This window comes from Betta splendens, chromosome 4, assembly GCF_900634795.4.
Source record: "Betta splendens chromosome 4, fBetSpl5.4, whole genome shotgun sequence".
NCBI lineage: Eukaryota > Metazoa > Chordata > Actinopteri > Anabantiformes > Osphronemidae > Betta > Betta splendens.
The window spans coordinates 8,342,842-8,366,532 of NC_040884.2; the positions used below are offsets into that span (position 1 = coordinate 8,342,842).

The 23,691-nt window shown below is 40.7% G+C and overlaps 6 protein-coding genes across 9 annotated transcripts; 1 reads left to right on the forward strand and 5 right to left on the reverse strand.

Annotated features, from left to right (window-relative positions):
* Positions 1-80: 80 nt before the first annotated feature.
* Positions 81-3,119, reverse strand: rpf1 (ribosome production factor 1 homolog). Its single transcript, XM_029148878.3, has 9 exons — positions 2,797-3,119; positions 2,270-2,326; positions 2,090-2,170; positions 1,910-2,005; positions 1,574-1,727; positions 1,270-1,352; positions 890-1,071; positions 632-758; positions 81-504 (listed from the first exon to the last, which is right to left on the reverse strand). Exons 1-9 carry the CDS (start codon positions 3,037-3,039, stop codon positions 463-465), a joined length of 1,065 nt encoding a protein of 354 aa, XP_029004711.1. The 5' UTR covers positions 3,040-3,119; the 3' UTR covers positions 81-462.
* A 224-nt stretch (positions 3,120-3,343) lies between these two features.
* On the reverse strand, positions 3,344-5,727 carry LOC114854459 (deoxyribonuclease-2-alpha-like). The gene is made up of 7 exons (XM_029148880.3): positions 5,561-5,727; positions 5,011-5,111; positions 4,753-4,915; positions 4,599-4,677; positions 4,367-4,525; positions 4,068-4,259; positions 3,344-3,988 (listed from the first exon to the last, which is right to left on the reverse strand). Exons 1-7 carry the CDS (start codon positions 5,576-5,578, stop codon positions 3,639-3,641), a joined length of 1,062 nt encoding a protein of 353 aa, XP_029004713.1. The 5' UTR covers positions 5,579-5,727; the 3' UTR covers positions 3,344-3,638.
* Positions 5,728-5,882: 155 nt separating this feature from the next.
* On the reverse strand, positions 5,883-9,299 carry LOC114854460 (deoxyribonuclease-2-beta-like). Its single transcript, XM_029148881.3, has 6 exons — positions 8,464-9,299; positions 8,205-8,379; positions 7,678-7,756; positions 7,089-7,250; positions 6,573-6,770; positions 5,883-6,453 (listed from the first exon to the last, which is right to left on the reverse strand). Exons 1-6 carry the CDS (start codon positions 8,571-8,573, stop codon positions 6,119-6,121), a joined length of 1,059 nt encoding a protein of 352 aa, XP_029004714.1. The 5' UTR covers positions 8,574-9,299; the 3' UTR covers positions 5,883-6,118.
* A 142-nt stretch (positions 9,300-9,441) lies between these two features.
* On the forward strand, positions 9,442-11,727 carry uox (urate oxidase). The gene is made up of 8 exons (XM_029148890.3): positions 9,442-9,600; positions 9,923-10,135; positions 10,219-10,335; positions 10,459-10,537; positions 10,757-10,943; positions 11,035-11,158; positions 11,228-11,311; positions 11,508-11,727. Exons 1-8 carry the CDS (start codon positions 9,586-9,588, stop codon positions 11,580-11,582), a joined length of 894 nt encoding a protein of 297 aa, XP_029004723.1. The 5' UTR covers positions 9,442-9,585; the 3' UTR covers positions 11,583-11,727.
* On the reverse strand, positions 11,723-14,278 carry samd13 (sterile alpha motif domain containing 13). Of its 3 annotated transcripts, none has more exons than XM_041070260.2 (6): positions 14,194-14,278; positions 14,033-14,077; positions 13,574-13,679; positions 12,903-12,945; positions 12,708-12,819; positions 11,723-12,619 (listed from the first exon to the last, which is right to left on the reverse strand). In XM_041070260.2, exons 3-6 carry the CDS (start codon positions 13,599-13,601, stop codon positions 12,476-12,478), a joined length of 327 nt encoding a protein of 108 aa, XP_040926194.1. In that variant the 5' UTR covers positions 13,602-13,679; positions 14,033-14,077; positions 14,194-14,278; the 3' UTR covers positions 11,723-12,475. The 3 variants fall into 3 exon arrangements, with proteins under 3 accessions (XP_040926194.1, XP_029004740.1, XP_029004741.1); XM_029148907.3 differs by having other exon boundaries at positions 14,033-14,072; positions 14,194-14,246; XM_029148908.3 differs by lacking the exon at positions 14,033-14,077 and having other exon boundaries at positions 14,194-14,215.
* Positions 14,279-14,351: 73 nt separating this feature from the next.
* Positions 14,352-23,551, reverse strand: prkacba (protein kinase, cAMP-dependent, catalytic, beta a). Of its 2 annotated transcripts, none has more exons than XM_029148871.3 (10): positions 23,193-23,551; positions 20,352-20,413; positions 20,054-20,182; positions 19,268-19,366; positions 19,027-19,109; positions 18,725-18,851; positions 18,376-18,471; positions 17,881-18,003; positions 17,545-17,709; positions 14,352-17,305 (listed from the first exon to the last, which is right to left on the reverse strand). In XM_029148871.3, exons 1-10 carry the CDS (start codon positions 23,236-23,238, stop codon positions 17,180-17,182), a joined length of 1,056 nt encoding a protein of 351 aa, XP_029004704.1. In that variant the 5' UTR covers positions 23,239-23,551; the 3' UTR covers positions 14,352-17,179. The 2 variants fall into 2 exon arrangements, with proteins under 2 accessions (XP_029004704.1, XP_055363919.1); XM_055507944.1 differs by lacking the exon at positions 23,193-23,551 and adding an exon at positions 21,755-22,315.
* Between the last annotated feature and the right edge of the window lie 140 nt (positions 23,552-23,691).

Genomic DNA, 23,691 nt, shown 5'->3' on the forward strand with positions numbered 1-23,691 from the left:
CTGTGACTCGTTATTTTGACAGAAATTACACCGTCTGAATTATTTGCAGAAACTGTAGAATCTTTGCGCTGCTCCTCATGTCAGGGTAGTATTGCAACACTTAACACTACTTTAATGCACAGTTTGATGTTCCATACAGTTTATATACATTCTACTGGAACTGCACATCTTCAAATAGTTATGTCTGAATTTTTAGTTTACATGAGTTCATGGCCTCGTCTCCAGTCTGACAGCAGGCTGAGTCCTTGCTCCAATTTTCAGACCTTACATACATCGGTTCTCCAAAAATGTTTGTAGATGATACATCTTTCTTATCCAACAAAGAATTTGGTCTGATAAAGTAGAGGTGCAACTGTTTTCGCTGTCATTCACAAAGGAAAAAAAGTTCAAGGAGCTGTATTATCTTGAATAACAGATGATGACATCCTTGTCGGACCACTTGAGCAGAAAGGTGGTGTTTTTTTAAAGCTGGAATTTTCGTCTGCAGGCATCCATCTCATGACGCTGAAAACAAAAAAATGTAGGTTTACAAGAAGCCTAATTCATCACACCCATTTTGTGAAACCCGAATTTTTTGTAAAACATAAAATGTGACATCGTGTAGCATCAGTGTTTAAGCAGAAAGACTCACCTTCAAGACCCACTCATACTCTCCGAACTTTGAGTCAAAGGTGCCTTTCTGTAGAGAACGCAGTTTGAGGGTGAAGCGGGGTCCCAGCTCCTGAATACCAACTTTCTTCTCATTTTTAAAAATATACCTTAAAGAAAAAAAAGAAATGGTTCAATCTGTGCAAACAACACTGACAAAACCACTACATTTAGGTCCAAGGGCCTTTTATAACATTAATTCATTTGAAAACTTCTAGATGATCCCAAAACTTAGATTCACCTGTGAAATCTGAAAAAGATAAAATCTCTCTGGTTGTGGAAGGTGGCAACCTGTCGACCCACAAACTGGGGGTCTTGTGGAAAGAGAGCAGCAAACAGGCGACCAATGCTGTGGCCCAGACGGGTGGTGAAGTTATTAAGGATCACCTCTGGATAATGTTGAGTAGGATCCTTTCCTCGTCTCTGCAGAGTGAAAATACCTCAATGATGCAGGTGTTACACAGCAACAGCTTCAAAACCAGATTCAAATAATATCCAATGAATCCCACATAAATTGAGCTTTTATTTGTAGCATAAATTGTAATTTAAATATATATATTCACATGCAAACATATATATATAATTTCGCTTTTCATGTAGTAAGGTATGTGATTTACTTACCTTTAACTCTTTGCGTAGTCGAACATTGCTGACCTTGAAGTGTGCTGTTGGTCCTTCAGGTAAATGACACAGAACCATTCCATCTAAAAGTTATAGTGAAGGATTTACCATGGAAACAACCAACAGCTCACCTGACCAGGACATGCCGTAGAAAATATGTAGACAACTTTTTTTTTTTAAAAACTAAAGGTTCAATAACAAAGGAATTACGTTAAGAAACCGCACCTAGTATTTCTGCCCCTTCCTAACTGAATTAAATTCTCCCTACAGGTATAAATAAAGTTGAACACAGCTTTGAGGATACTGGGCACTTTGCGATCCTCATTAATGACCACGAGGTAGGTGAAGTCTCTGGCGACGCATTGGGGAATAATCCTCTTCAGAGCCAAACCCCGTCTGTAGTAAACGTAGGCATTAGGGATCACTGTGGCCAGTTGCTCGCAGAACCTCACTGTTCTCTGCAAGACAAACGTAAGAGCAAAGAAATTTAACACAATACCAACAACAGCCAGTAACATAAAATTATATTGTGAAAAAAACTGTCTAAAAAGTCAAATACTTAAGGTCATTTAAACATACTGAAAAGCAGCACACAGGCAATGCTGATAGCTGACATTAGCATGATACGTGATGAGCTTACTCCTCTAGGCCTGTCTGACGTTGTGATGAGCACTTTGGGGTTTGTCAGCCCATTGAAGTAGGAAGAAAATTCATCGGTTCCCTCATCAAATGCAACCTGTAGAAAGCATTTTAAATGAAATGTATTAAATATAACCCGAGATGTTCTAAAAAAGCTTTGCTGAACAATTTGCCTTCACACCTCTTCATCTTCTGGATCCACCGCTGTTTCGTCGTACACCCTTTGGTTTTCTATCGTCTTTGGGATCTCTTTTGGTGGTGCCTGATAAAAGATAGAATTAATCAAAAAAGGGAAGAATGTGATGTCTTATTTAATAATAATAAGCCATCCCTGGAAGTGATAAAAGAAAAAATAACTCACCTTGTCACCCAGAGCTTCCCTTTCTTTCTTCTTCTTTTTCCTCAACTGCATCCTTTGCTGAAATTCAAGGTAACAAAATATTAAATATGTACTAGTTTACTTACCACACAGTTTAAAGTGTTATTTTAAAAATAGTTTCGAGACTAGATCATGTACCAGGCTGAGATTATCTAAATCTTGATCATAATTTATTATTGTTTTCAGGGGTTGTCTGGTATTTTTTTTATATTTTATTCCATTGATTTGTGTGTAAGGTAAATTATATCATACATTATATAACGTTACTGTCATAATAAGAATCATGATGATAAGAACATCACACTTTAATAAATAAAGAAAGGGCATTCTGAACTATCTTCTTATTCTTCTTATTTCAGGAAGAGTTGATATTTCCAGCTTTCATGAAGGCAACATCAGGACCTATCACTGGTTATTGGTCTGGATTAGCTTTAGCTCAGTGCTACTCACAACAACATGTAGTTTATCAACTAACGACACCTCTACCCAGGGTCTTAGATCGTCTGTACCTTCTTTTTCTCCTGCTTCAGCTTTATGAACATGAGATGTCTTCGTTGTTTATTCTTAACTTGATGCAAATGGGAGGTGGAGGGCAAGGCTGTCGCTGACTCGCTCTGGTTCATCTTCTTCTTCTCCTCCTCCTCCTTCTCTGCTCCGCTCGCCTCCTCGCGCTCGTTCTTCTTCTGTGGCTTCTTGTTTTTCATTTTCTTACTTTTCTTACCCCGACTCACGGAAACGTCTGTAATATCCATCTTGTCTGTTTTGGGGCAACGGTGTTCTCACGTGTGCTTCAGGGATACTTGCTCGTGACATCACACCCGGTCCCCGGATGTGAGACGAGATTGTGTTAATGGAAGAAAACAGGGGGACACCTGCCGACGGGGAGGAGGAATTGCGACAACAAACAGGCGCTTTAAATCGAGTAACCTAGTTAGTAACAATTTTAGCGTTAGCCAAGACAAAATATAGCAATCTAACATTTTAACAAATTACCGAGAGATGAATGATCCGAATGAACTGAAATTTGATACAGAATAACTACAGAACAGCAAAACCTACATTATAAAAGAAATCATGTTTTATTTTATTAAGCCATCTTTTCACAGTGAATAGTTCAAGAACTTCAGTCAGGCCATTTTAACAGAAGACTCTAATCTGTTAATCTAATAATATTACCTAATCTAATAATATTTGGTTGGATATGAAAAGTTTGTATAATTCATTTTACTTTGTTGTGTGTCTGATTTGTCTTTTCCAATAGTAACATGATTTTAAATTGTACACAATCATGAGACATAATTATACAAACTAGTTAGTGAATAAAATAATTTATACATACTACAAAGGACATTTAAAGCTCAACATGCAGACCCTCACATGGTTCATACATTTTGATCAGTGAATAGAAAGCATTGCCAACTGTGCCATCATTGGTGCATATTGCTCCTCCACCTCTGTCTGCCTGACTCTTTTCCCTGTTCATGTCAGCGATGCAGGTCCATCCCCCATCGGGGGTCACGCACCACTTGGAGTGATCCACAGTATCACTGAAGGGCTGCTTTTTGGGGAGCTGCACCTCTTTCACATTATACACATGATGAGGGATGCTGCAGTTTGAAGCAAGCGGTTGACGCATCTTTCCCCAGCTCTTCACATAAAGACTCTGCTGCAAACTGCTTGCAATGAGGCCAGAGTACAGATCTGCAAAACGTAACATGCCACATTATTATCCACAGAGCTGACCAAAGGTATAATCTTGAATTAGATGCCTGACGCTCACCGTCCCCAAGGCGTTTGTATTTTGCAAAGCTGGTGAACTCTCGTCCTTTCAGTGACGTCAGCGACCTCATGCTAAACCACGGTGTTTTCTTTGGGTAGCAGCTTCGTTGCGCAACACATTGCAACTCGTTGTAAAAGGTCGTTGGGATGTCAGAGTCATATGAATATGCGTGGATGTACATCAGCTGCAATCCTGAGAATTCATAAAATTTCATAAATTCATAAAGGTTTCCAAACTCCATTAGCCCTCAGGCAGATGACATGACTCGGTCAATTCACATATAACAGGAATCTACCTACCTATGTCTTTGAACGTACTGTGAGAATACGTCACACATAAAAATGTTTGTGCGTTAGCCGTTCCACTCGTTGGCCAGAAGTCTTTTTTACGATATGTTGGAAATTTTGGGGTACTGTGTGAGAGCCAAACTCCAGTTTTCTTGTCCAGCATCACAACTCCTGTAGGCAATGAAACAAATATGAAACTACAGTAATTGTGTTACAGTTTGATGTGAAACGTGAATATTCCCACCTTTACTGTGGCCAAAGGATGAAGCAGCATTTTCCTGCGGAGGCTGATCGCTGTAGAGCAGGTATCCAAAACCTTCAACCTACAATAAAACAGCAAACATGCTGCCTAGCGTCTAAAGCGATGCTGTGATCGTGGCCGTGTGCTAACAGGTTACCTTGGTGCTATAGAAGTCCAGAAGAGGTTTCAGGGTGTTCGCCAGGGTGCCAGTTTTGCTGTTGATGTTTTCTTTGCTGAGTCGCCATCCTTTGGTGCTCTCATCCATGTACAGATATGACAAACCAGCATCATTTACATTGGGCAGCTTGTATAAAATATACCTAATGATTATAAAACACACATATTTAATTAGTCTGTGAATGTATGTGTGAAAAGGTAAAAATATAAATTGATTCAACCCAAAATAACCACCAACCAGTCAACCTCTGTTCCATCGTCGTTCCTGCATTTCACGGCTGACGGCTCACACAGTTGGAAGAGGAGCCCGACGCCAATCAGAAACCTTATCACTCTTTTCTAAAACAAATAAATTATTCATGACAGGTTAAAAAAATCACTGACGCAGCCTCTGACCAGACTTTAGTCACTACGTTTAGAGCAGTGCAGAAGCTTTTGAGCGTTTAATTTGAACTTTTTGAATCACAGAGCCATAGTTCCAGCTCCAACACCAGTGACGGTGATGTGTTACCACCTCATACTGAAAATGTTACCAAAGATTAGGTGTGTGTTGTGCAATTCTCTAAAGACACTTCCTGGAAGTAAAATCCTGAAACAGTGACAAAACCTGGTGGCTCTATTTAAAAGCTTCACTTCACTGTATGAGACATTCTGTGCATATTCAGCATCAACACATTACACATTTATTTGCATGTAGTGGACTGAAGACACTGAAATTGACACACACACAAACCCAGTCAAGACCAGAGTCAATGGCTGATTTCTAAGTATGTAAATATTTTACTTACACATCCAGACATTTCCATTTCTCTTCACAATAACCTGGACATCTGTCTTGTACCCTCTTATACACCGTGTAGCAGTTAAATGAAACCGAAAGCATCGCATGTCATATTAGATCTGCTTCCTTGTTCCGTGCTCACAAGCTTCGTTAGAGACAAGGCCCATTTCAATAACATGCAGGAAGTAATGTTATGTGTTGCCTTTTAGACCTGCTGAACTAGCTGAGCTGCTGTGCACATGGGCATGGATGGAATGTGCTTTGACAGAATCTGCACTAATCTGCACTACGAATGTAGGAGAGAAACACAAAATAATCTAATCCATCACTGACAGAGTTTGGGGTTTTATTGGGGAAAATATACATTTGGATGTATATTACACAATGTGCACAGTAATAAATGCAAACTAATCTACAGAGAACTCTACACTCAACTACACACACCTGACCACTAGGTGGTGCTGTTGAACCTAAACCATATTAGTTGCTCCATCCTCACATCATGCCTTTGGAGGGAGTGGGACTGGTTTGACTCGCTCTGTGTGAAGGCGGTCGTGTCTCCTGTTCAGCAGCCAATGTACCAGTCCACCGCCTGCCTGAAAGCTTTGTAAATCGAAGGGTTGAAGGAGCAGACCAGCCCCCCCCCACGCCACAGCTGGGGCCTCTCTCGGTTCAGGTCCCCGAGGCAGGCGACTTGGTCCTCGTAAGCCCGGGACACGCACCACTTAGAGTGGTCGTAGTGGGACTGGAACAGCGCTGATCCCGGCAGCTGAATCCTCTTGATGTTCATAGTGTGTTTGGGCAGGGAGCAGTTGGAGGGCAGGTCCTGACCCTGCCGCTGCCAGGACTCCACCAGGAGGTCGGCGCCTAGGGCCTGGGCCACCCAGCCCGCGTAGATGTCTGGAAGGACGGGGTTCCTTCAGTTATAGTAGAATAAAAACCATAGCGCTCGACCGTGAGAGGTGCAGCGCAACAATGATTCTAGAAACGACTCTAAAACGTGGACAATGACAGCTCACCGTCCACAAAGTGTTCAGATTTGACAAAACTGACGAACTTCTCCCCTTCAGCGGAGAAAAGCTGCTCCACGCTCCGGTCCGAGGTCGGCTGGGGCCTGGAGCCCGCGCACAGCTGGGCCAGCTGTGGCAGGTCGGCCGAGAGCACGGCCGGCACCGAGCAGTTGTAGAAGCGAGGGTAAATGTAGAGCAGCTGCTTCGCTGCGAAAAAAGGGGAGAAAAATAGACGTCGGGTGGAAATAAACACTGCATTGAACATTGTTTGTGGTGGTAGACAGTAAAAAGTAAAAAAAAAAGATGAAACAACAATCTATTCATTATTATGTTCTGTTATTGTGTGTTCAATGTTACAAAAAGGCCATTTAACAATACAATCCAAGTTTACATTGGATTGTGATCTTTCAGTGGAGGACAACTTTAAAGACTGATTGACAGAATTCCGTGGCGTTCGAGTCCAGAGTGTCAATGTTAAAGCTGGCGTGTGTGCAGAGTGCTGGTGCCTCATGACCGCTCACTCACCTACGTGGAGGAACTGCTCATACTGGTAGGTGACACACAGGGCGGTCTGGCCGTTGACTTTGCCGGAGGAGGGGTAGAGGAAGCCTCTCTCGGGGAACGAGGGGAAGCGGGGGATGCTGTGTGACAGCCAGAAACCTTGAGAGCGGTCAAAGAGCAGGACACCTGCAGGACGCACACAGGCGCCCGTTACACACGAAGGGGCCACGCACACGCTGCGTGGCCGCCAGCACGCACACTCGCAAGGGCTCCGCCGAAGGCGAGTGACGGCAGCCGCTAATCTAAAGTCAACAGCCGTTATCCAACAGGTGCTCTTTGACCATTTCCTCCTACTGACGCTAAACACGTGCTGATCTGTTCCCTTTGTACAACCTGTAGCATCAAAAAGCCCAAGATACGGAAAACACATCTCAAAAACATGCAGTTGCCCTCGAACAGAACAAAATGTAGTATAGGAGGAACCCTCATCTTTCTCTAAAGAGCTTCAATATTTATTTGCAATAATAGACTCACTGGTACATGTGCACCTGTAGAGCCCATGTGACTTCATTATCGTCTCCCGTCTCATAAGAACAAAGAAGAGCTACTGCACCTTTAGTGTGTCCATATCCTTCCAGGTATTTGAGGACCGGTGGTGCATCGTTGTAAAGTGCATAGACAGAGCTGTTGGACTGAGGGAAGGAACAGATGGAGGTAAATGAACGTCAGTGAATCAACATTTACTGATTTTTGTACATACAACTGAATGTGCTTATTAGAAGAGTGTTATAAGAGGACATTTATTATTTCTGTTAAGTCCAGGGTAAAGAACAGGCAGCTTGTCTCTGTGCTGTGATGTAATGAGAACTGAGCCTTAAAGTGGGTTCATCTGTATAACATCCTGCTTTGCTTCGTGACACTGTAGGTTTGGCTGCTGTGGTACGCGATGTGCACATGAAGTGGTTTGTATCACTTCATCCACCCTCGTGCCAAACCCAGACCCAGACGGCTGCTGACTGTGGGAAGCACGCGCTGCTTATTGCTCCAATTTCAGCTTAGTTCCTCAGTGCAGAGGAAGCAACTCTGCGATAAAGTCTCTGTGTTTCTACAAAACCCACTTGAACACATACGTAATCTCACCTTGTAGACTTGTCCCTTGTAAAGCTGGTTCAGTGTGTTGGCGAGGGCTCCTTGACTGGTGTTGACCATGAATGGACTCATCCGCCACCTTCCTACCGAGGAGTCCAGGTACATGTAGTCCACTCCGCTGCCCACCTCTCCAACCTTATACCTGGGCAACTTGTAGATGATGAACCTGCAGGCAACACGACAGCAGCAGTGAACACTAGATATCACTGATTTATTTGTTACTGATGTGTAGAAATAAATCAAAACTCACCAATCAACAGGCTCACCAGCTTCATTCCTACAGGAAAAGTCGGCAGAGCACAGTGTGCAACACAGAATCCCGGTGATGAGGCTCAAGCCTGAACGCAGCTGTGCGGCCATCGTACGATTAAAGAAAGGGAATCTCACTGTGGGCTTCTTAGACGGTGAATACACAGCTTGATACACACGCAAAACAGGAAGTCATGAGGTTTGGTCACATGTTGGGGGAAAGCAGAACCATGGGAGGTTAATTTTTATTAATAGCTGGGTGCTCTTAATGTCTGAAGCCTTGGTTTACTGCTGCACCTGCACATGTTCAGTTTTTGACAGTGGGAGTTTAACCAAAATGTCCTTCAGTTAGAGATGGAGCTGCTGATCACTGAACTGGAAACCATCTGCTCAAACAAATGATCTCACCATGTGACTAAAAGAAACCACTATGCTAATGATTTTATTACATTTTAATATATATATATAGTTATATATAGTTTACTTTTTAATTTGTATTCTCCTTCAGTAAACCAGTAACAATGACTATAGCTGCAGCCCAGTGGTGATTAACAGAAAAACCTCAGGAAAAATACAAATAAGTTACACCGCCCAGGAACTACAGATTTGGGGGGAGGAAGTGGTGATGATGGTGTTTAAGTTGGGAATAAGTCAAATAGGGGGAAAAATAAGAAAAAAAATTTACAAAAGTTTACAAAAGAAAATACAAATGTGTTAGCCTTAAACACAAACTTAGAACCAGTAACCAGTAAAAATATTATTGTACAATTTTTTAAATTTATTAACCTGACAAATTCTAAGACAATAAAGACATTATTTGTATGAACTGTTTCGGTTTTTCAGCCAACAATAGCGTGAAATGTGAAATGATCTGGTTTATCACAACACTTGCTGAACAGCAACTGATGACTGTGATTGTGGGCTGCGTGAGCTCGTAGCTGCATGGAGCAAACATCTGAAGATATAATGACACACGCAGCACAGGTAAAACGGGTTGGAAGCAAGTTCCAATCGCCTGAGAGCAAAGGCACCACCCTCTCTACAAAATCCTCCCCGTCGCTGGAGACACCTTCTGCCGGAGATTGAGGTCAGACAGACAGCAGGTGAAGAGAAGGTGGAGACCATGGCAACATCTCAGGTAACTACACGCAGTTATTCTTCATATCAATAGAACAACATCATTACTTTTCCAACCACATGAGGTTTAAATGATCCAGCAGTGGAGGTCAGTGACCGCTGGGCCACATCAGGACTTACCGATGGTACGAATGAAATCAAGGGTCAAAACTCACAGCTCTTAAACTACATTAAATGTGATATATGCACAATTTGACTTTTTCCTACTTTGATAAAGATTAATAATTTCTCATATAATATGTTGATGCATTAATAACAGGATTACACGTGCTCACGTCACTGGAATCTGCAGCGTGTTGTTAATCTGACTCTGACTCGTGCAGGACGTGGAGTTTGTGCGAACGGGCTACGGCAAGAATGCAGTGAAGGTGATGGTGGTCAAGAGGCTGGGGAGCCGGCACTACATCCTCGAGCTGAAGGCCGACGTGCAGCTCACCCTCAAAACACGCAAGGATTACGTCGTAGGCGACAACTCAGACATCATCCCCACTGACACCATCAAGAACACGGTCCATGGTCTGGCCAAGCTCAAGGGGGTCGGTCAATCTAGTATTTGACTTTACTTTCAGTCTCCCGTCATGAGACTTGTCACTTTTTTTCATGCATTCTGCCCGTTCAGGTAAAGACCATTGAGCAGTTTTCCCTGGACATCTGTCATCACTTCCTGACGTCGTTCAACCATGTGCTCAGGGCTAAAGTTTACATGGAGCAGGCTCCGTGGAAAAGACTGGAGAAGGTTGAGTACTTAGTGAAGCCTTCAGGCTCTAAACTATTGAAACGTTGACCATTAAGATGTTTATAAGGTGAGTGAGTGTGATGATGTCATGGGTTAAGTTGGAAACGTGTGTCTCTGTGCCAGAATGGGGTGGAGCATGTGCACGCGTTCATCTTCAGCCCTGAGGCCTGTCGCTTCTGCGACGTTGAACAGAATCTCAATGGTAAACACACACAGCATCAAACTCAGTGGTTTGGTCATTAAACATGATTCACTCCTTCACTTTACTCTCGGGAGGACTTATATAGCAAATGTGGTACATGTGAGAAGAAATAAAGCATTTGACAGTAGACTGACCGTTCTGTACCTGAGGCGGTCCAGTGTAAAGTTCTGCTGCTGTGAAATGGGTCCGAATAGTCCCTGCTCACTGTCTGTGTCTCAGGCCTCCCAGTGGTTCACAGTGGGCTGAAGAACATGAAGGTGCTAAAAACCACTCAGTCTGGTTTTGAGGGTTTCCTCAAAGACAGCTTCACTACTCTCCAAGAGACCAGCGACAGGCTGTTCTGCACGTCTGTCTACAGTCGGTGGCGCTACAACAGGACTCAGGATGTTGACTTTGACGCTGCATGGTAAAGAGATATATAAAAAAAATGCTGTAATCGCTAGATTTGAGTAACGGAAAAGATTTTCTGAAACATGACATCGCTATTGTCCTCACAGGAGCTGCGTCAAAGAGACGATCGTTGAGAAGTTTGCTGGCCCCTACGACCGTGGAGAGTTCTCCCCTTCGGTGCAGAAGACCCTTTATGAGGCCCAGGTGTTGGCCCTCAATAGAATCCCTGAGGTACCTCACAGCCCTTAAAACTCACTTTGTTTAGAATGAGGTTAATAAATGAGCTATTATGTCTTTTAGATGGATGAAATAGAGATCGTCATGCCCAATGAGCATTACTTCACCATTGACATGACAAAAATGGGCCTCATCAACAAAGATGAAGTAAGTTGTTTAATCTTTAAAAGTTCATAAAAGTCATTACCTCTAGACTTGTGAAAGCCTAAATGCATGTCAGGAGCATGGAGAATAAGAAACTCTGTACACAGTCTCATCTATGTTTAGGTATCTATTGTGTGTGCAGAAGTGTTTTCACCTTCTTTGCAAATCACATTTGACAGGTTATTTTCTTTCTTCTTAGGTACTTCTTCCACTGGATAATCCTTCAGGGAACATCACAGGAACAGTACGCAGAAAACAGCAAGCAAAACTGTGAAAACATCTACACAATACTGCTGCTTAGATCAACGTTACTGAATGAAATGCAGCTGAAACCCAACATCAGCAATGTGGTGGACCATGTAATGTCAAAATGCTATTAAATGAAACGAATATCAATAAATGCGTATACTAATATTGTTCTTTGGTGAGAAAAGAGCACCATTTATTGCAAATCTCTGATTCAAATATTCAAACTCCAGTGTGTTTGCACATAGAAATTGGTCATACACAGTACATACAGTTGTCATTGTGACATTGCTGAAAGCACCACAGGTAGGAACATAATTAAGAATATTTACACATAAATATGTTCAAGAGCCTCAAGCCTGGATCATGTGTGTGTGAGGGAACAATCAGGATTTTGCTTCTTGTGTCTGGGAAAACAAAATGCTTCGTTGTAACATGCTGACAATTTGTGGACCTAGCGGTGGTTTAGAGCATAAAGACTTTAGGTGGGGCACATCAGAATCACTGAAACAACCGAAAATAACAGTTTTAAGTATATTTCATCTTATATACACATACTTTTTTTAAACTAATGTAGCTCATTTTGAACACATACACACACTGACCCTTACACACCCGCCAACTAAAGCCACTCACACACAAATAGCCTCCCTCATATTACCTTCCTTAAATTAAACACAAAAAAATTAACACACAAATAAAGCAGTGGAAAAAAAAATGGCTGAAAAAAAAAACAGCTGGTTGGACTCCATGTGCAACCTGTTTTTTGGGGGTCCATGCCTATAAAATCATTCAGCATTCAAATCCTGTTAAGGTGCCACTGTGGTCAGAGGAGTCTTTGTGAGGCGGCAGCTAACCTGGTTTCTCCTGAAACGTTGATTGTCACTGAGGTGGGGGGGGGGGTTGGGACGACCTGCGGTGCTACGAGGCGTTGCTCTTAAGGTGTTGGGTCTGCAGCGGCTTCACGTGATACTCATAGATTTTCAGCGCAGGCCCGAGTTTTATTGACAGTCCCGTCAGGACGTCGTTACGCGTCATCAGGAGCAGGGACTTGCCATCAATTTCCTGTCAGGCGGGGAGAAGAACGTTTGATTGACATCCCAATTTGCTTTCATTATGAGTCAGGAAATGTGAGCATGAAGAGCACCCCAACCTGATCCTGAAAAGCTGTGGCCTGCTCCTCAAACCCTGTTGCTTTAAAGTAATTGACGACATCAGCGACCCCCCAGTTGGCAGGATCCGGCAGCTGACCATTCTCCACTGGGCTGAAACAGAGAATTCATTCACGAGTGACAGTACATTAAAAGCTTTTAAATAACAATGACTAATAACTATTTATAGATTCTACCTTTTTGTGTCAGCAGAGCCATTTGTCTTGTCTTCCATGCTGGCTGCAAAAATAAAAAATACATATTAATAAATAAGCAAAATTGATTAGTAAAAACAATTTTGAAGAGATTTTACATAGGTTCATGACAATATCGACCAAACTAGCTAAACAGCATTAAATATTGATAAAATATATATATATATTTATTAGCTACAGTCTAAAAAAGTTGTTGTTTGGTAAAAAAAAATCTATCATCAAATACATGTCAATAATGTTTTGAGTGAGTTGAGATGTGAAAATATCCCTGACAAGTTTCCAAGATCTTCCAATAAAGAGAATTTCCTTTTGCAATGATTCAAAATGTTTTGCTGAAGGAAGGCAACAAGGTGCAGTATCTACATTTGATGATACGAAACCATTACAATAACGTTGCTTAAAAAGCTGAATGACACTAAACTGATGAGAAAAACATCTGTAACATCTTAGTATTTTTAACACGATATTAAATTGATTTGCATCTTTAGGAAAGATTGAGATTGATGATGAAACTAAATAAAATAGTTGCAGAAGCAAATTGCACTTGTTAAGAAACGCACTTTCTTTGAATCTGGAAGTCTAATTTGAGCGGAAAACCGTGTTTTAGTGGCATATACGCGGCTCCGGGTTCGAGCTGTTATTGAATGACTTACAATCTGAAACGCTGTGGTAATTTTTCATCAGACGTCTTCTCTCGGTGAACTCAGTGCGTTGGCAGCTCGAACACCTTCATAGTTTTACCTTAACTGGACGCCTCCTCTGGGAAAACAGCGAAACAGCGCTTGGGTGAATTATTCTAATAACATTTGCACTCCCAACACGGCAGCAGGAAAACAAAGCTGCTGCTCTGTGATTAACGGCAGAAAGATGCAGTGTGAAAACGACGAGCCAAAACTCACGATGTTAGCACTTAGAATAAAAATAGCAGTAACGCTAAGAAAAGCTTGACACTCACTTAACTGCTACGTGAAAGATTAAGCAATTCTACGATCGTGAACAACAGAATACAACAATACGCTAAACGTAGAAGTGTAATATTTAATGGGTGCCTGTTGGTATTAAGCTAACAGGAATAGTTAGCTGGGTTTGCTAATACGAAATTGAACAGTTACCGTATTTTAGATGAATCCCGCTTGAACAACCACAGTCCGCCTGCGCTGTGCACATAGTTTGGATAATAAAACGTTTTCTAATCAATGCGATATTTTACCATTTCACAAAGCATCATACTCATTTGTTAAAATCAAGATTAAATCAAGAAAAGTCAACTAGCCTCTCATCATCGGTTTAGCTTCCTTCGCCCACATGACCGCGAAGAATCATGGGAAGTGGGGTTTCTTATTGTAGCACAACGATAACTTTTGTAGTTTGTACGCTCAACCCATCGCTGGGACAAACAGGATCTTTGTTCACATTAAATACAAACAAGAGCACGTTTTATTAAAAAGAATTTATTATAGTGACATATTTTTTGTTACATAAAATCTGCTACAGCAAAGTATTCTCCCCTTGCAAACACAAGTAAATATGGGTGGAAAACGTGTCAGCTTTCTAAATAATGTGCAAAATATCCCACAAACTAAATACAGACACATTTCAGATTATTGAGCCCACACGGGCATGTGTGACTAGCTACAGAGAACTGATTTCCTTCAGTCTGGGTTGTGAGGTGGCTCAATGGAAAAGTGCCATCATTTACATCAAACATGACAAACATTACACACGAGAGATAAATGAAATGGAAAAATTAACAGTGGATATCTTGCAGATGGTCTGGGAAGATTTACACACAAGAGAATTAGATTAAAACATGCTGGCTTTTGCAGGTGTTGTTTCTCAAATTATTGTAATGCCAGAATACACTGAGAAAATAATGCAACTTAATTCAATTTAGATTCAAAATAAAAATAAAGAAAAGGCTGCAATTATAAATAGGATGAGAACCATTACTTATAATCTTCGTTAAATCTTTTATTACTATAAATGTTTATTCTTTTAGGGACAAACAAAAAATTTTGTACAAATAAATAATTTACTATACTGTATTCACCGTTTAAAACACTTGTGTGAATACAACATTTGGAGTCTCCTTATACATACCAATATTATGCAAGTTTAAACACATAAATGCATCTTAGACATCTCTAAATATAAATTAAAAAAAGCTTAAAAACAGTTGTGCCTTTTGAAACAAAATAAGGGCTAACTGAAATGTCACAAACAGCCAATATCCATGAACAGTACACCAGTGCCTCAAAATAAAAAATTCAGTTCCCAAATCTTTTCCACATTTGGTTGTCTAAAATTGAGGAACTTGATAAAATTGCTTTTTTTTGATAAGTTGATCATGTCAACTTATATTCACACCATCCAAAAGCCTTTACATCTATTGACTACACATGAATGTCAACACTTTGATTTCCCCACAGCCCTGAGCATCCGACCTGCAGAAATGACTTTGAACTCTGAACCCTCTGTGGACAGCAGAGACAAACCACCTCCTGAAAGGAATCAAAGAACCACAAAAGTTTTGACATCTGGATATTTAAGTGGACACCTTGGCTTTTGACATAGAGAGAGATAAAAATACAACACACCAACCTGTCACGCTGGTGAGGAGTTTGCAAAGGCAGGGACTACAGCTCAGCAGCAAGGACAGGCAGTGTGTTAGGATGAATGGCAAATTAGTGGAAAAGAAAAGCTCTCACGCAACCTGCGTTTCTCTCAGATTGACAAAATATATATCATACCAGGTAAGACAGTAACCTACGAAGAAAAAAGGTCAAACTTCACCATATTCCCTTTGAAAATATGACATTAAATTTTGTCATTTAAATACTTTGATGTGACTCAGCCTGAACAATTTTGCTGAAAGAATGAGCAGATATTGACCCATCACAGTGTGCAAATTGAATAAAAAGGGATGCAAAGAGGTGGCAGCAGTAAGAAGGGGATTCAACTGAGCAGTGGCCAAGACTGGTGAATACTTTAAGTTGATATTTAAGTCTTCTGCTATTTGTATTGTTTAGATTGATATGGTTACGGAGAGGAATCTATCACTGAGACAAAAGTACCTATGGCCTCTGATGCATTAAGGTTTCAGGCTGTGAAACAATTTAAAATGGCAACACACAAAGCAACAAAAAAAGATGGGAACACCTAGGGCACCATTAGCTTGTCGTGAAACTGCTGTACAAATGTAACAAACATGCAAAATTTTAAATAATAAAGCAAATATGTGTTTAATGTGCTCCGCTAAAGCACACAGCTTTAAACAACAAAACCAAAGACAACTTCACATGAACATCTTTTGGAGTCACCAACACTGATTTGATTCCACAATAATGCAACCTCAAGTGGAGACTAAACACCATCAGTGCACTTGATATATTGTTGGACGTACCAGAGGCAGAAGACTTGCCTCGCAAGGTGATCTACTCAAACTTTATCAGATTCCATTCTCTTAAAAGAGAAACGTACCTACAGTACAAATATATATATATATATATATATATGGTTTCAATCCACTGATTTAATGCCATACCTAGTCTGAGGTAACAGGAATCATCACGTGACTGGATATGGATAAAACAATGCTACGGCTGATCAGATAATACAGCATTTATGCGTTTCTGCTTCATTAAAATTTCTCCCTGTTCAAACTCCTGAGTGCTAAAACCCAGGAACCTTAAAAAGCTTATTGCCCTTACCTGGACTTGAATTTAAGCCATGCATTAACAAAACTGTGATTCATAAAAGTATGTCTTAAATATGTATATTGTGTTATGCAGTAACACCCAGGCACCTAACAGATAATTGGTAGACCAAAAAACAAACCAACAAAAACAAAAAACAATCCCTTCTTTTCCAATGCTTTAAATCATGACGTGTGCAATACCAGCTAATACAATCAATCACTGTTTGTGCCACTTGCTAATGGGAGTAATATTAGTTTTCATGTTTAAGGTTCAATTGAAATAATGAGAAGGGAAGATGGTTAAAAGTGGCAAACAAAAAAAAGATGAGAACGTGGTCTAGTATTTTTTGTGTTGCAGCACAATGGGTGTCTGCATAATGTGCCTGTGTAAAGGTTAGTGCTAACTGCACGTAGGATCATGGCAAGAAGGACTCCATTCAGTCATGTGGAATGAAGGAACAAGACATTTCATTTGACCACATGACAACCTCAGTCCCACCTTAACCCTTGGGAGAGTGCAAATATCCCACATGTAAGCCCTGATGGGACTCCTGCCCGCTCGCTAGAACTCGGCAAACTCTTTTGCACACTTTTCTGTTTGTGAGACGCGAATGTCCTCCTCTTCGTAGTCATCAAAGTTGCTCGTGTCTCCTGGTCCTCTGCACTTTGGCAAGAACGGAGCGTCGACCTGAGAAAATAGAAAATGCTTTGTCTGTTCACTTATGCCAATCGAAATGCATGACAACACTCTAGTTTTATTACATTTCACAATTTCAGAAAGGAGCTGTTGCTACAGCCTTTTTATCCTGTTCTGCGATCTTATTTTTTTAGATCAGGAATTGATTAAAGAGCAAAACATGTGTCGCAACATGTTTCACAAGTCTCTCAGAACACGGCTGTTGATTCAACAACAAAATCTAAACCCACCTTTCTCTCATAAATGGCAATCCAGTCTGTTGTGGAGAACCACTTGTGATTTTTTATATCATTCACACCGTTCTTTAGATTTCCAAACCTCTTGGTAAGGTCTACCTGGAGCAGGTTTTTCAACAGATCCTTCAGGTCAGAGCTAAAGTGAGAGGGAAATCGTACCTAGAGAAAAGAATAAAACTTTGTTGTGCTTTGTTCAGTAACCTCAGGAAAGAAACTATTAAAGCCATGCACATTTATGATTAGTCCAAAGTGAAGCTGAAGCAGAAATCCCCAGTCATTTCGAAAGTACTGCATTCTAACATCTTACTGAGCATTGTTATTTCTACGTACCTTGCCAGACACAATCTTTTCATAGATTTGGATAGGCTGATCAGCAAAAAACGGAGGGTAACCAGCAGCCATCTCATAGATAAGAACTCCAAGAGCCCACCAGTCCACAGCTTTGTTGTAGCCCTAGAAGAGAGGGGAAATCTCCCTGTAACCCACATATTAAGCATCCTGACAATTAGAAATATATCACTGCTAGCAAAACTATATACTATAGTCACTGGCCACTTTATTAGGTGCATGATCTAAATCCAATTGAAACCAATAAATCTCTGCTGTAAATGCTAAATTCAAAATTCATAATTTCTCAACATCTGCCCTTACTTGCCCTTATTCTGCTCCCGAAGCTTGTGTTCTCTTTATAAATGCGTATTGTTTAACAGAACACTGTCTCACAACTGGGTTTATTGTGAATTAAAAGATTTTGACACCAGGACGCTGTGTGCTGTACACTCACTGGATACTTTATACTGTACTTCCTTTTAACAAACAGCTCACCTTGCTAAGGATGATCTCAGGAGCCAGGTACTCTGGTGTTCCACACAAAGTCCAGGTCCTGCCTTTTACCCTCTTGGCAAAACCAAAATCTGTGACCTGAAATGAGAACAACTGGCTCAGATTAGTAATGAAGTAGGATGCGTTTATGTACCATGATCGGAACAATTCCTGAAGACAAGTGAAGTCTAAATTAGTTTTGCATTATTTTTTGTTTTCTTCTTGTATTTGAACTTGAAGTGCCACTATGTGCAGATTATGACAGTAATATATTATGAAGTGCTCCTCTGTGTGGCTTATAACAGTATTACATTATTAGTTTGCTGATATGAACTCCAAATAGATTGCTCACCTGGATATAGCCATGTTGATCTATGAGCAGGTTTTCAGGCTTCAGGTCTCTGTAGATGAGGTCTAAGGAGTGAAGGTACTCAAAGGTGAGTACTATCTGAGCTGCATAAAATCGTGCATGGTGTTCACTGAAAGACAGCAATGAAGACAATAAGACAATACATTATATGAACACAAGTTCTATCCAACAGGGGAAGCTCAATCATGATCAAGGAAATTTAGACCGTGTTTGAGAGTGAGCTAAATGAAAACTCTTTTTGTCCAACTAGTGGCTGACACACCACAAACAAAAAACAACTATACCTGAACCTTCCAATACGTCTGAGGTGGGAGAACATCTCTCCACCGGGCACATATTCCATCACCATGTAGAGGTTTGAGTTGTCCTGTTAAACAAAGTCACATGCGTGTCGGTATCTGCTCTACAGGTTATGAAATGTCTATTTGGACATGGATATTTGTCACATAAGATTAGAATTTGTTAGTCATGTATGGAGATGTGCTATAATAACTATAGACACAGGTGAAAATGTGCAATTTGTACCTTGAAAGCATACACCAATCTGACGAGGAAGGGGAAGGAGACTGCCTGTAGTATTCTCTTTTCATTTAGTGTGTGTTCTATCTGTTTCAACTTCACCACCTGAAAGGAAAAAAGCACAAGTGAAGCAAAACAGTTATATTAAGCATATTACGTTCTTAATAATTGCAGTGTTATATAAAGCATATTTCTGACCACACAGTATGATGAAAGTTTGGATTTCTGTGGCATTCATTAGTCAGGGGTACGATATAAAGAAGTCAAAGCCAGAAAGCAAGGCGAGACAAATTTATTATTTTCGTCAAAACATTTAATAGTTTACTGATAAAATTATGTCATATCCTTAGTGGATGACCTCAAATAAGACCTCCTGTTTATTTGTCAATCTGTATTTGAACAAATGTATAATAGATTTACGTAGAAAGTTTATTGTTAGAGCTCAGTGTGCAGAGGAAAGAATAAAAATGTTGCAAAGTGGTCAGTAGTAAATCGGTATATGAGCTGAAGCAGACAGGTTGCTGTAGTACTTGAGCACACTGTGGAATGCATTTCAGCGTACTGCTATATTTGCAAGTCAGTGAGGGGACACCAAACTTCTGCAACTTTCACATCAGTTTAAAGACCGAAACTCATAAAGCGTCTCTGAGGTTTTTCGATTGATAACACGCTAGCAGAGGACGAGAGGAAAACGTTCCATTTCCTTTTATGAGACACACGCTGTACAGTAGGTTAGCAAGGCTTATACAAAGCTAGTTTGAGAAACTGTTTTACTTGAAGACATGTACTTACTTTTTGTTTGTCCAAGATTTTCATGGCATAGAACTGGTTTGTTCCTTTATGTTTCACAAGCATAACTCTCCCAAACGAGCCAGTGCCCAGAGTCTTGAATCTATCAAAGTCATCCAGGCCCGTTGTGCTCTTAGGAAACACATTGTGAGTGAAAGTGAGACAGCAAACTTAGGGTAAATTTGGGACTAAGTTATTAATAAAGATATAACTGGTATAACAATTTCCATAAAAGTACATTTATAGTACCAATCATCAGTTTTAATTCTATGAATTAAAATATTCATAGGAAACAGCTTGCCTGTGGTGGACACTCCCATTTTCTTAAAAAGTCTTCTTTGGCTTTGGCTAAGAATTCTTTCACTATGAAAAAAAGAGAAAAAATGCCTTGAACAATTAGCATTTACAGGAGGTACTAACAAGGTCAGTTTACATGTGGAGGGAAATGATAAAAGGGCAGTTAAGGTGTTCAGGAAAAACAAACAAAAGCAGTAATATGTTCAGGAGAACAAAAATGCACTTTAAGGTCAGGCAAATGTCAAGTAGAGGGAGGTAGGACTATACTTAACAAAACAGAAAGAAAATCCTCGATGAAATTCACATCAAAGCGGGAAAACCTTTAGTTAATAAAGCGATGCAAAGAGCTGTTGTGATTTTATAAGATTACCCAATTCAAAACCAAGCTATTCTGCATCTCTTTCAGGATTCGGCAAGAGAAAAGTAGAGGCCGCAATAACAGGGAGAGAGAAAACCAAAATGCAGAGCAGAACTGTGCAGGCATTAGAAAAACACTGTGCATCATCACAGAGAGTCACGGCAGACATGAGATGTCCAAAGTCACAGAGTCATGGTGGGTGTCTAGCTGATAATACACTTCAGTATGCTGTTAGTCATCTAAACAAACAGCTAGTACTGAATATGTATAGGAACTATTTGGATTTAATCTGGTCGTGTGTGTGGGGCACCCAAACCAGAAGCTCTGTGACTTAGAATGGCTCATGGAAGAATGAGCATACCAAAGGTCTCTACAGTTCACCAACGGTTTGCAGGAACATTTACCCACATGGATGGAAATGAGGAGAAGAGAAAGACAGGAAGAAACATTTATGAAGAAGTGCTTGAAAAAGCATTTGAGATTCGAGCAGAGTAAATGCAACACACAACAACAGTGAAGAACATTTAACACAAAAGTATAATCTGGCTGCAATACTACTCATTGAAGGAGGTTGGATTGTACATCATCTGTGAACTTTAATTAGTCTCGCTACAGGCTAGTCACAATGCTTTACAGTTTGTCCTTCACAATAATGAAAAAATTGGCTATTTCTGCTTTGTTGCCTGTCTTTGTTAAAACTATAAATACTAGCAACAAGGTAGATAAAACAACGGTGATTCAGCCATGTTTCTGACAGAATGACAAACAAAGTTATTAGGATGATTCAAGCGTCTAAAGCAAAACACATTGTCTGCCCAATAAAGTGTTGGGCCAATTGTAAACCCTCTAATTAACGAACTAATGACCATGTACTGTACTCTGTAAAGTACATAAATCAAACTCAAAAACCTGTACGCGTTAAACTAATGCACTGCTTGAAGTAAAACTGCCTTAGTGCGTGCACAACAACAACTTGAATGCAAGCATAGACTCGCCCGCTCAGTCCGACATGTAGTTGCAGACACACGGAAAAGCAACTTTGCACTTACTCGATTTATCCCACATGATGGTGAACTCAGAGATATGAAACACATCACTCTCGCCTGTTTTGGCATCTTGGCTAGTCTTACGGCATTTGTTGAAAAGACGGACGGCGAAAGATTGATCCTTTGCCTGAGCCATTTTTGAGTGGAAAAGTTCACAGACAACCGCTTTCGCACCCAAGAAGAGTGACTGGTGGTGGCTTCCTGTATGCAGCCGAATGCACAGCAATGCGTGTCTAACCACACAAACATTAGCTTCCTGTTCGTGTGATCAGTTTCAGTGGCCAACTACATGTCTACTGTTACTATGCTGTGTCAATTTGTATTACTCATTGTTCTCTCAAGCAAATGGTGACATCGACAAAAGTATACAAAGTTAAAAAAGCAGACGAAAAAATTTGCCACTTAACATTATGGTTTAAAAAAAACAAAAAATATACTTATGTGGTGCTTTCAGAGAACTGATAAAGGGAAATGTGGGGCCGGAACACCCACTTACAGAGAGAGGGAAGTTGGAAATTATCTTCAGCTTATCACGCACTCTGGTGGTAGAATTTAACATTTCCCTTATGTTTACAGTCACAGTTATGAACAGACCATCATGATGAATATTACTTTTTTAACCCTGCCGTGCTTGATATGTGGGTTTGTTGTGGAGCTGAATGGAAGACAGTGTGGCTAAATGTGGATAACCCTGCGAACCAAAAACGTAAACAGAAGTAAATAATCATCATTACAGGAGATTGGGGTCAATTTAAATGTGACCAAGAACTAACATTTAATTTAATGTGAATATAAAAGGTAACTTCATGTATCACAGCAGTTTAAACAGGCACCTTTCTACTGTTTGGACAAGTGAATCAGACCAAGCGGCTTGTTTAAATACTAACCCTATGCGTTCCACATCAAGCACCTTCCCGTAAACTTGTGTGTAGTCATTATAAGTACCTGTTGTTGTTGTTGTTAGTCACAAGGCCTTGTACTGCAGCTTCAGTGGAGACCACTGTCTGCTAACAGTTCTGGCTCCAGTCAACTGATATTAGCTGTTCAGAAATGAAACTAACTAGGGTTAAACGCTGCAGTGTGAGAAACATACATTAAATCGTGCATTTGGTCTAATTAAGGATCTTCATTCACTGGTGCTGTTGTAAACCTTCAACCGGATGGTGAAGACCACAGTCTTATGTCGTATGCTCCTGTCAGCTAGCTGTATCCTCTCTGGCACCGTTTCCCGCAGAGATAAACAAACACAAGTGAGAACTAGGGAGCTTCTACTCTCTGTAAACAGCCCAACCAAAGATGGTTCTTCTCGGCAGCTTATCTCACTGCACTGTCCGCTAACACATCAGCAGATAAAGGCTGCTCTCAAGCAACCTCACGCTCCACTGTAGGGTACGTTAAGTGACCAACAAGCTAGCTGGGTGGGTGGTTTTCAGGTTCTCACCGCTTTCTTGCTCGTTGCCTTTCTTGGCAGTTGCTGCGTTTCCCATTGCAGGAAGACAGGGCGATGCACAGCTGGCTAAGAGGGATGATGGTGGCGGGTAGCTAACACGGTCCTCCGTTAGCTAACGCTAGCTAACAAATTACAGCCTGCGCTAGCCGGTTGGCTAACAGCAGCATCAACGTTCGCTCAGAGCGGACAGAACCTCAGCGTGCTCTGCTACCCGCCGCGTGAATCTTTATTTACAGCGTCCTGTGTCGTTCAGGTATTCATCCGCTGGAATGAAAACATGATCCAGACTTTTCACCTCTGCCTGCTGTCGTTTGCTGTTGCGTTCACGTCAAACGGGAATAAACAGCTAAAGTACTGGATGCGAGAATGCTGCCTTCACGGCCAGTCGGAATTATATCAATGTCTTTGGTAGTCGTATTTTAAATAATTATTCTACTAGATTTATTTATTGATGTTCATCTACACAGAATATGACACAGATTTACAGAAT